This window comes from Alosa pseudoharengus, unplaced genomic scaffold (genome assembly GCF_046254945.1).
Source record: "Alosa pseudoharengus isolate Yale_2024_CS ecotype anadromous, Long Island Sound unplaced genomic scaffold, YU_APseudo_1.1 YU_APseudo_1.1_scf_8, whole genome shotgun sequence".
Classification (NCBI taxonomy): domain Eukaryota; kingdom Metazoa; phylum Chordata; class Actinopteri; order Clupeiformes; family Clupeidae; genus Alosa; species Alosa pseudoharengus.
Window position 1 is genome coordinate 527,728 of NW_027468870.1, and position 12,578 is coordinate 540,305.

General features: G+C 42.4%; 1 protein-coding gene across 3 annotated transcripts in view; it reads right to left on the reverse strand.

Moving 5' to 3' along the window:
• The window catches only part of usp25 (ubiquitin specific peptidase 25), a 104,801-nt gene that overhangs the window by 65,885 nt on the left and 26,338 nt on the right, over positions 1–12,578 (reverse strand). For all 3 annotated transcript variants that reach the window (XM_076273774.1, XM_076273773.1, XM_076273772.1), the window contains exons 12-13: positions 11,751–11,846; positions 3,834–4,001 (exon numbers count right to left, since the gene is read on the reverse strand). In XM_076273774.1, coding sequence (XP_076129889.1) covers positions 3,834–4,001; positions 11,751–11,846 — 264 coding nt within the window. The remainder of the gene's footprint in view (positions 1–3,833; positions 4,002–11,750; positions 11,847–12,578) is intronic.

Here is a 12,578-nt window from a genome sequence, read left to right on the forward strand (position 1 = left end):
ACTTTGCCACCAGATGGCAAAGTGGGCCGCGGCTGAAGTGCCCTTGAGCAAGGCACCTAACCCCTCACTGCTCCCCGAGCGCCGCCATTGTAGCAGGCAGCTCACTGCGCCGGGATTAGTGTGTACTTCACCTCACTGTGTGTTCACTGTGTGCTGTTTGTGTTTCACTAATTCACCGATTGGGTTAAATGCAGAGACCAAATTTCCCTCACGGGATCAAAAAAGTATATATACCGTATTTTCCGGACTATAAGTCGCTCCTGAGTATAAGTCGCATTAGTCAAAAAATGCGTCATGAACAGGAAAAAAACATATATAAGTCGCACCGGACTATAAGTCGCATTTATTTAGAAATGTATTTCACAAAATCCAAAACCAAAAACAGAGACTATGTAACTGGATTATTGAGGCCAAAAAGATTAATGTTAATGAAGACGCAGGAGTGAAGGCAGCCAAGAGGAGGGCAGGAAGGTCATTGCAAAGCAAAAGATTCACTGAAAGAAAATACCATGTGGTACACCAAAATGTATCTAAAATGTGGACAATGCAATGCAATCAAGCATTTTGGGCGATGTGGAGTCACAGGCTGGCAGCAGATTAAATGCTCACAAGAGAGAAAAAGATGCAGTTTTAGACGTGACTGAAGCAAGCCAGGCGATAGGCCTATAGGCCCCACGGTAATTGTAAAGCAATTTACAAAAGATTCACTGAACAAAAATGCTGATATGATACATGAAAATTTAGCTAAAAATGTGGAGAATGCAATGCAATCAAGCATTTTGGACGATGTGGAGAGACAAGCCGGCAGCATAAATGTTCGAGAGAGAAAAATATGCGGTTTTAAAAGGACGTGCAGACCGAAGCTGCAGCAAGCAGGTGATATTTAGAATTTAAGCTAAAAATGTGGAGAATGCAATGCAATCAAGCATTTTGAACGATATAGCGTATTGGCACAAGCTGGCAGCAGAACAAATGCTCGCCGAGAGAGCGAGAGAAAAAAAGATGCGCATTTAAAACCAGGGCCTAAATTTCAGCGTGGGATTGCGCATAAATTATTATTAAGTATTGAGCATACTAATAAAAGTCCCGCAACGCTAGCCATCATAATGCGAGAAATTCCCACACATTTTACAGCGCTGTCTGACGTTAATCTAATAATGGAGCGGCCTGAAAGCAGACCAACTCTGACTTCAATTGAACCCCATGCAGAGACACACACGCGCGCGCAGGACCACTTTGGGGGTGCCTCTCTCTCTTTGCTCTCTCTCTCTCTCAGCAGGATTTGTCACCACAAGTCAAATTATTATAGCCTATTACATGCTTCTACATCAACCGCTATCGACAGGAAAGGAAAACAAACGTTTAGCGATCAGGAACCGCAAACACAGAAGCATGACAGCCTATAATATAACGCGAGAGAACATGGATGTGTTCTCCATTTGAGGAATGTTACAATCGATTGCGGACGTGAACAGACAGCTAAAGACACGGAGCGCATAGTAGGCCTACTTTCACTTTCTGTGCGTATTTAGGTGAAAGATAATTAGTAGCAAAACAGCGATCAAATATTACATGGCAGTGAGTTTTGTTTTCAAATGTTTTCATGCATGTCCAGATAACGGGTGAGGAATGTTTAGGGGACAGACTATCGTGAATCCTGAATTCATGGCTGGGCAAAGCACAGCACCTTTATTTGGACCATGGCTTGTAGCCTATTCGAGTCAGCTATAGGCCTTCATTTCTTGCGTTTTACTGTGAGACATAGGCCTATACTTTTCGTTTGGAGCAGCATACCGGTAGGCTATCAATGGCATTGGGTCACTATTAAGTTTCATGTATGAAAGAGTGTCAGGATGTCCATCCGCTTATTGCGAGATAAGGCATCCGCTTTCATTCATTCATTCATTCATGGAACGTGTGCTGTGCTGCAAGGGAAACCTTATTCCGTATAGCCAAAGAGGTCTAAGATAGCCTAAATTTAGTTATTTTTTAAATTATGCATGATTTACTTTTTTATAAAATTCGTAGGCTGATGCCTGGCAGCAACAATTGTGTTTAAATGTAGGTTAACCTGGGGCTGCGTGCTACTGGTAGCTTGAGAGCAATGTGTTGGAGACTCATGGTGTAAGACAATGACTTCGTTGGCAACAATATTAAACCAACCAACAATATAAATTATTAAGAAGAGCTATTTTATGAGTTAAATTGAAACAAAATTATACTGGCTTTTATTTGTCCGAATCTGAGGCCCAGCTATAAATAGAATCCCGGCAGTAATTTGAGGATTTAAGTATGCACGTGTGTTTCACGACTTGTGCATTTGAGAGCGCTCTCTCAAGGCTGTAGACGATAATGTTTCATGTAGGGTTCATGTCAGTTAATATAAATTAACATTTAAAAACATGTTCAATTATATAATTTTTTTCATATATAAGTCGCACCTGACTCTAAGTCGCAGGACCAGCCAAACTATGAAAAAAAGTGCGACTTATAGTCCGGAAAATACGGTACTATACTTATACTTATACAGATGGTTGCGACAGAAGAAATACCATGGGCCGTCAAACACTTTGTTGTTATTTGCCACAATGCTGCACTTCATTGTTAGCCTGGGTGCCAGCCGAACTTAGTCCCGCCCACAACATTTGAGGTCAAGAAGTTCGGTCTGGCATTGCTCCGTTGTGGAGCAACTATGCTCGCCCCAAATCTGGCGGACCAATCAAAACGGGATTTACGATGATGGACAGGTGAGCAACAGCGCCTTGTCTATCACGTCATCTGAGCATGCTTAGGTTGATTGTGTTTGCAACAAAAACGCTGTGGCTAGGAGACAGATGGCTAAGACCCCATATGGAAAATGCATATTATTTCAATGAGGTTTTTTATCACTGAAAACGATTATTTCTGAAAACTTTGGCCAAAGTTGAGATGTGGGAAAACTCATGGTTTCACTTTCATCAAGGGAAAACAGCGTGTTGCATTGTGACATGTTGTTCCCTCGTTCGTTCGAAATCTCTGATTGACCACCTGTTCGAGGGATTTGCGACAGCTTTTCCCAGCTGTTTATAACATGTTTGTAGCATATCAGTGTTCAACAGTATTATTTTTAAAAACAGAGGGGATATAGGCTATCAGTTTTTTCCTAATAGCCTACCCTACTACATATCTCTTAGATTTCGCTAATGAGTGTTGTAGGAGATATTGACGGCACAATAACTTTTACAAAAGATCACTAAACAAGGCATTTGTGGAGAAGAAGGGTGGTTTGTGTGTTCTTCCTACATCTCACAGTAAGTTATTTTGTTGCTCTGATTGGTTAGGTCTATCCAATTGAGTGCAGAGGCATCCTCCCCCCCCGTATCGGTTGAAATACGCCCCATAATTACGTCCCAATGGAGCAGTATCAAACTCATATTCTGGCTAAAATTGAGTATGGCTACGTCAGGCTACTTCATTGTCACAAAATACTGCAAATATTCCAAATAGTTTGTCATATTGTGAATAATGTGTTTACATGTCTCAAACGTACACTTTGTTTTGTGACCAATGAGGCGGTCAAGTCCCCTCTCATACCTGCACAAAACGCACCCAAGCACAGAAACCCTTGCTTTTCTAGTTATGATAATGGAGGATGTGATGTCCCAACAGGTTCAAATTAGTGCCATTATGACTTTCCAAAAGTGACGAACAACCTGCATATGTTATAAGTTATAAACAAATAGAGAATAAACCATTGAAATGAAAATCCTGAGCCACTGATTATACAATGATTTGTACAATGAACATCTTTAAACTGCTCCGTTCTGAGGCAGACCTTCACAGCAACGGAATACCTTGTGAATGAGGGTGGCTGTTTTGCTGTTGCTCCAGCAGAGGGAGTGGTCGAGTCAATGTCGTCCACTGGGGAGGTACAGACGGGCTTACTGGAGGCGAACTCCAGCGCATACTGCAGGACGTCTGCCAGTGGAAACCTCTTGGGGCCTGACCCGTAACTCAGATACCTACAGGGAGACAAGCAGAAAACAAACACGCTACACCATGCAGCAACAACACACTACACCACACGGCAACAACACACTACACCACACGGCAACGACACGCTACACCACACGGCAACGACACGCTACACCAGTGGTTCTTAAACTTTTTGTCTGGCGACCCCACAAAAAAGTATGGAAAGGTCTAGCGACCCCACTTTCCCCAAACCCATTTTAAGTCCTTACTCAAATACCCCCCTCAAACGTTAACAACCAAATCAAGCAAAAAACTAGAAAGCAAAGTAATTCGTTTTATTTACTCCATATGAACAAGAACCGAGACAACCAAACAATCACGATTAAACAAGTGTAGGCTGCCGCCATATCAGATCAGACCGCTATGTGCGTGGAGCGCACGCACACACACACACACACGCACACACACGCACACACACACACACACATACAAATGCAGCATTAGGCCTACAACGTTACGTTAATATATGTATGGCGATAACAATAACATTATTTTTTTTAAGTCCCTTTTCTGATTTAGGCCTACTATATTTAACAATTTCAATGGGAAGGGTGGGCCTGCTTCCGTGAACATAGCAAGCTAATTCTAGGAGGAATGCTGCATACGGCGACACAGATTTTCCTCCACGGTGCTGAGCCGACATCTGTATTTATTTTTTATATATGCCAGGGATGAAAATGTCTTCTCGCACAGATAGGTCGACCCAAAAGGCGTTAGAATGTCCATGGCAGCCTTGGACAATCCGGGGTATTCCTGGACAACAGACAGCCAGAATTCATCCACTGTTTCTGAGGCAAACGATGTCTGTATGGTTCGGTCACTGGATAGCTCAAGCAGCGCATCTTCGAGCTCAGATGACAGATCGTTTGAAGAGCAGCTGGTGAATGGTTGTCGTATCCAATCAAAGTTCTCCACATTTTCCGTCAGAAAATATTGATGGAATTTTTCGAGGAGGCTTTGGAGGTAAACTTTGATGGAGGCTTTCAATGAATTGACATTCACGTCATCCTCCTCCAAAAAGTCATGCAGCTCCGAAAACATCTCAAAATCCCCACTCTCCGCACGGACTGCCCAACGCTGCAACTTCTTTGTGAAAGCATTCACTTTGTCTGAGAGGGTCAGGATGTTAGTGTTGAGGCCTTGTAGTGACAGGTTGAGCATATTTAATTTGTCGAATATGCATGACAAATAGGCAAGACGGGCTATCCATTCCGAGTCAGTGAGATGGTGCGCAAAAGTGGAGTTTGCGTCTGAGAAGAAGGTGCGCACCTCGCTTCGCAACTCAAACAACCGTGTAAGGACCTTGCCCCGTGAAAGCCACCGAACCTCAGAATGGTAAAGAAGGGATTCGTGTGTAGACCCCATTTCCTGACAGAGAAGGGTGAAGAGTCTGGTATTTAGTGGGCGAGATTTGATGAAATTCACCATTTTAAGAGTGTGTCCATGAGAGGACCAGGCGGGGGTGACACATGCTACGTCACCGATTTTGATTAAGCTTGGACAGTTTGAAGGGTCCACCTAAAAACTCAAAAAGCCAAAATAGTAAAAAATTTGAAACAACCCAGGGTGAGTTAGGCCCCCGTCCTTGTTTTAGGCCAAAAAACCTCAAAAAAAGGCCCAAAATTGCATAAAATGTTGACATCCCTCCTGCTGTCAGATTTAAACACAGCAAAGTAACAATCCATGCCATCAAAGGTCCATCCAAGGTTAGTTTAAAACTGGAGTTATAAGGCGTAAGGTGTGACTGGTGTCAGTCCAGGACTGCACGTATCCACTATGTCAAATGCCTTTTGGCGAATACCCAAAAAATAGCAATATTCAGACCTGAATATCTCCGATGAGCAACCTCCTTTTTTCAAAATTCTTTCTGAACATGGAAGGGCCATCTGTGGACTTCATAAATCAAAAGAAAAATGCTCGGCCTTTTTATTATTTTTGTCGCTGTAACCGCCTAAATAGTGTGATCCAGCCAGTGATTTCAAATACATATCTATTTCAATGATTGGTTGAAACATAATGTTTAGGTCATTTATGGTAGACAAATGGAGATATATTATCATCAATCATGTCTATCATCAATCATGTCTACTAGATTTAATGTCCTAAGTGCAATATATTCTTTAAGGTAGCTCAAAATGACATCATTGGGTGACATACACCAGTATACCCGTAGGTCCAATATTTGCAAATGTGATATCTCCAACATATCTCAGGGCTAGAAACAGTCACTTGGATTCAAATAATAACTTGTAACATTTTGGTAGCCAAAGGTCAAAGGTCAAGGTCACTGTGACCTTATGTATATCCCTTTGTGGTGGATAAATCTCAAAAAATCCCTGACATAATTTCATATGAGATACAAATATTCACTTTGACTCACAGATAACAAATATTTGAATCTGGTGGTCAAAGGTCGAGGTCAAGGACCTTGCATTCCTGAGAAAATGATATATCATAAATGCCTGTAGGGATGTTTTTTTCAAATTTGGTACAAATATTCACTTGCACTTTTGTCTTCGTCATTCATCGGTGACCTCCAGAAGGCTCAACAGTGGTATCTGGCATCTCAGACCCAGCTCCCTCCACACTCATGATAGGTTGTCTACCAACCAATACCGACACATTTTTTGGTAATTTGTCTTCTTTGCTGTGGCCGTTTATGATCCGATCAGCAACACAGCCAAGCAAACTGCAGTCCCTTGATGTGGGCACCCACAAATACCAACAAATTCTTCAGTTAATCATCTTTTTTGCTGTGGCCATTTATGATCCCATCAGCAACTATACAACAAACAAAACACCAACCCTTAATGATGGCACCAAGAAGTACCACCAAAGTCTTTAGTCATTCCTCTTTGCTCCCACAGTTTCTGATCCAATCAGCAACATAACCAGACCAACTGTAAGCCCTTGATGTGGGCACCCACAAATACCTACATTCTTCAGTCAATCCTCTTCATTGCTTTGGTGGTTTATTATCTGATCATTAACATACCCAGTCAAACCACAAGCCTTTGATGCAGACACCAACAAATACCAACAAATATTTAGATACCAACTACCAACCATTGTCACAAATTCTTCAGTCATTCCTGTTTGTTGCTATGGCCATTTATGATCCGATCAGCAACATACCAACATACCAAGCAATATCATAAATTCTCCAGTCATTCCTCTTCATTACTGTGGACACTTATGATCTGATCAACAACATACACAGCCGACATGCAAGCCCTTGATGTAGGCACCAACAACTACCACTCCAAAAACACAGCAGCAGCGTCTCAGAGTCAATTCAGGTTACAACATGACCCCAAATAGCATGTGAGTGCCATAGCCATTGGCTTGCCTTTTCAGCAGCCTCAAATATTTGTTACAGCTCCTTTCAGTGACCTTCCTCAAAAAAAGTCTAACAGAAGTTTTGTGGCTGATTATATTTGGGTGGTGAAAGGTCAATATTACTCTGACCTCACAAAAAACTAATTCACTATTCACTAAAAAATATTTTTACAACTTGAACATGATATCCTGGAAACACAGAGTATTGTTATTATTGTTATTATCACATGATAATAACATTGTTATTTTTCATGTGATAAATGGTTTTAACATTGGAAAATGTTAATCTAGCTTGGCATTACTCAATTAGCACTGTCCCATTAGCCCAACACAGCAGACAGCGGTCATATGCAGGAATTAAAGTGGGAGGAACGCAGTACTGCCACCTCGGATAATTTAATAATAAATATATTCTTTCATACCAACGATACAGCACGATTATATTGTTAAAATAATTGGGGAGTTAATTTTCATGTGTACAGAGGTGACCAAGAAGCTATCAATTAACAATATAAGTATTGCTACACCACAATACTCAATATGTTGTCCAACAGTGAGTCATTCTTCCCCGTTGCACTGACACTGGATTTTAGGGTTCCCCCACCTGCCAAATCCCACTTTATCCACTGGTCATGTGGCATGCAATGGAAACAGATTCACAAGTAATGTACATTATCATGTTTTCAATGTTTCAGACAGATTTCCTTGTGGGACCCTAACATGAAGCTAGGTGGTTATACCATATCAGAGTATCTGCTTTAAAACAACTTGTACTAATAAGCAGGGTCTACAGACATGGATGGACATTGAGGTACAGTAGGCTATGAAACAAGTAAAGCCCACCCAATACCCAAAGTAACCATCATGTCCTTGTACACGGGGGCAGCCGTGGCCTACTGGTTAGTGCTTCGGCCTTGTAACCGAAGGGTTGCCGGTTCGAACCCCGACCAGTAGGAGCGGCCGAAGTGCCTTTGAGCAAGACACCTAACCCCTCACTGCTCCCCGAGCGCCGCTGTAGCAGGCAGCTCACTGCGTCGGGATTAGTGTGTGCTTCACCTCACTGTTATGTGTGTTCACTGTGTGCTGTGTGTGTGTTTCACTAATTCACGGATTGGGATAAATGCAGAGACCAAATTTCCCTCACGAGATCAAAAGAGTATATACAGTATGTATATACTTGTTCGTAAAAATCTCCATTTTGGATGTCCACAGATCCAAGTAAACCAGCATTCTTTTAGAAGGTTTTTAAAAAATATCTGTGTGGGCTAAAACACTGTTTATGTGTGGATGAAAGACCCAAACATAAAATATCTGGTTATGTGTGTACAGGGCAAGTTGTGCTAAATTCGAAATAACTCCCTCAAGGTGTTTCCAGGATATTGTGTTCAAGGTGTAAAAATACAGTAGGCCCATGTTGTTTTCCGAAACTAGCTACACTCTCTCCCTAGCCACTTGCACTCCTAACCAAGTGTTAAAGGAACACGCCAACATTTTGGGAAATTATCTTATTGTCTCTGTCAGAGTTAGATAAGATGATACATACCCTTCTCATCTGTGTGTGTGCAGTACCTCAGTCTGAAGCACCCACTGTTAGCATAGCTTATCATAGTTCATTGAGGTGAGCAGTTCCAACTAGCCTATAGCACCCAAAAGTGATAAAAGAACTCCAACATTTTCCCATTTACATGGAGAACTAGATTTAGCTGTAAGGGTGATTCCCACCTGAGTGCACACCGTAACTTAGGGGGAGTGGGTAGGGATTAGTTTCAGAAAGGGCCAGTGTGAATGTTTGTATCACATTTGCAATTATGTCAGGGATTTTTAGAGGTTTATTCACCACAATGGGATGTACATAAGGTCACAGTGACCTTGACCTTTGACCTTTGACTATCAAAATCTTACAAGTTATTATTTGAGTCCAAGTGACTGTTTCTAGCCCTGAGATATGTTGGAGATATCATATTTGCAAAAATTAGACCTACGGGTATACTGGTGTATGTCACCCGATGATGTCATTTTGAGCTACCTTAAGGAATACATTACACTCAGGACATTAAATGTAGCTTGGATTTGATCAGCAGACATGATTGATGATAATATATCTCCATTTGTCCACCATAAATGACCTAAGCATTATTTTCAACAAATCATTGAAGTAGATATGTATTTGAAATCACTGGCTGGATCACACTATTTAGGCGGTTGTCACAAAAAAAATAATAAAAAGGCCGAGCATTTTTCTTTTGATTTATGAAGTCCACAGATGGCCCTTTCATGTGCAGAAAGAATTTTGAAAAAAGGAGGTTGCTCATCGGAGATATTCAGGTCTGAATATTGCTATTTTTTGCGTATTCGCCAAAAAGCATGTGACATAGTGGACATGTGCAGTCCTGAACTGACACCAGTCACACCTTACGCCTTGTAACTCCAGTTTTAAACTAACCTTGGATGGACCTTTGATGGCATGGATTGTTACTTTGCTGTGTTTAAATCTGACAGCAGGAGGGATGTCAACATTTTATGCAATTTTGGGCCTTTTTTTGAGTTTTTTTGCCCTAAAACAAGGAGGCGGTCCTAACTCCCCCTGGGTTGTTTCAAATTTTGTACTATTTTGGCTTTTTGAGTTTCTAGGTGGACCCTTCAAACTGTCCAAGTTTCATCAAAATCGGTGACGTAGCATGTGTCACCCCCGCCTGGTCCTCTCATGGACACACTCTTAATTGCTGTCTGGAGAACATTGTTAAGCTCGGGCTCAAGTGTCTTGGATGCCAGGGCCTCTCTGTGGATAATGCAGTGATTAAACTTGATGTGTGGTGCAACGCTAAGGACCTTTGCTTTCAGCCCTTTATTTTTCCCCAACATAGCTGCCGCACCGTCTGTGCATATGCTTAGGCAGTTGGCCCAATGAAGCCCTGCATCTTCCATCCAACCATTGAGACAATTAAAAAATTGCGGTACACCTTCCTTCCATCGGAGAGCAGAACAGCATGTCCTCGTGAAGTTTTCCTTAATAACTGTAGCGAACAAACACCAAAAATTGTGCGACACTTACCAAGTCAGTAGACTCATCTAACTGTAAAGAAAACCTGCAGTTTTTTACTCTCTCGATTAACTGACATTTCATGTCATTAGCGATCTCGTTAATGCGCTTGGACACTGTATCATTGGAGAGGGGGATTTGCTTGAGCGCACTTGCAATCTTTTCACCATGCATTGCGGTGGTCATCGCAATTGCTGCAGGGAGGATGAGGCTTTCGGCAATTGTGTGTGGCTTTTGTGCTTTTGCCACAAGGTGGGCCACTTCGTAGGAAGCTGCCAAGGCTTTGGTGGGCAAGGTAGCTTGCCCATGCACTACAGTCTTCTGCCCTTGCAGTGCAGCTTCTTTTCGCAGAAAGAAAGTCATTGGTTTCATATCGTCCTCGGGATGGCGGGTTTTGAGATGTCGTTTCATTTTGACAGGTTTTAAGCTCTCATTCGCCAGAACATCGGCGCAAATCACACATTGTGGGTGGTCGAGGTTATTTTTAACATGACAAGTGAATCCATATTTCAGGAATTCTTTCTGATAAAGCCGACGCCTCGTTTTTTCCTTTTTGTTCTCACCGGCCTGTAGACTTGTCCCATCTGAGGATCGCGGAGGTGTAGACTCACTGGTAGATGGCACTTCCGAGCTTTGGTTTGATTTCTTAAGCAGCCACCTGTCCATTTTGGCTAGTAGGCTTCCTATGTCTTTTTGTTTTGTTTTACTTAAAATACCGGGATCAAGTTGAGTTTGCATAGGGGAAGCAGATAGTTACATTGTTTCTATCAGCGGACCAGTAGCCCATAGGCTGAACCAGATCTCGTTGAAAGACGAAAACATTTCTCTCTCTTCTCTTAACTGCGTGTAAATGAGAAAAAGGCATTCCCCCCCCAATATTATTTTCCTTTGTTTCACCTGGCATAATAATAATTTCAGACTGAATACAGAAAATAATTGGCGACCCCACGGAAGTTTTTGGCGACCCCTAGTTTAAGAATCACTGCGCTACACCACAAGGCAACAACACACTGCACCACATGGCAACAACACGGTACACCCCACGGCAACAACACACTAATGCTGAGAGTTCACACACAGGTAGGCAGTCACAGAGAGCTCCACGGAGAAAACCCCGCTCCTGAAGGCCAAGACAGCTTATGAAGGATGGATATAACAAATATTACATGTTTTCATCACATCCTGTTCAAAAGCATCAAATCACTCATTTTTTCCAATTTCCAGCCTGATGACACCCGATGAGTAGCCTGGTAAACTAAGCAGATCTAGGTGGGCGTGGCCAGGCTACCCGGTTCCGTTGTGACACACAATGAGACCTGGTTCTGCTGTGGCCCGGGTCTGGCCCACAGTACTGTACCTCTCGAGCCGCTGCTGCAGGACGGTCAGGTGCTCCTTCAGCCGTCTGATCTCGTCACGCTTAATCCGCGTGATGTCCCTGTTTTTGTCCATGTACCTGCAGTATGGAACACACTGGTCAGCTGATGAGATGAGATGGAACACACGGGTCAGCTGATGAGATGGAACACAGGCAAAACAACCCCGGGAGAGCTTTAGTCGTCCCTCAAATCAAGCAATGCCTGATGGCGAGCACATTCAAGCATGATAAGGATAATAAGCTTGTTTCATGTATGCCTCTCTGGTGAGAGCTAACGCGTACACAATGACCGCAAGGTGGAGGGAATAGAAAATGCTAAGATCTGAATTTCAAATGATACCCATTATAACAAATGTGAACAGTTAAAGATATATAGACAAATACAATGGATGTGGGCTGTTCAAATGCCTAGGGCAGAAATATATGTGGGTCAATGACGTGACGTCTAGATTTTCTATCCAACAGCATTTTTTTAAGTTTATAAAAGGTTTGAATGCCTGAAGACACACCATATATGTGTGGGAGCACTCCCATATTTGTAACCACTTTAAAGCTGCAGTTGGCAAGATTTTTTTGATTGTATTCACTGAAACCGACACTATGCTCCGACAGAACATAAATCATTCGGTTTTAGAAAAAATCCCGCACTTCTACCTCCACCTAGAGCCTCTTATCTGTTTTGCAAAAATCCACAGCTCCCGGTTCTTCTGGTCCAATCAGAGCAGGGCTGGGTGAGATCTGACTGTCAATCACAGTCTGGTGCAGTCTGGTGCGCACTGACGAGCACAAACTCAACGAGAGGGTGCTCGG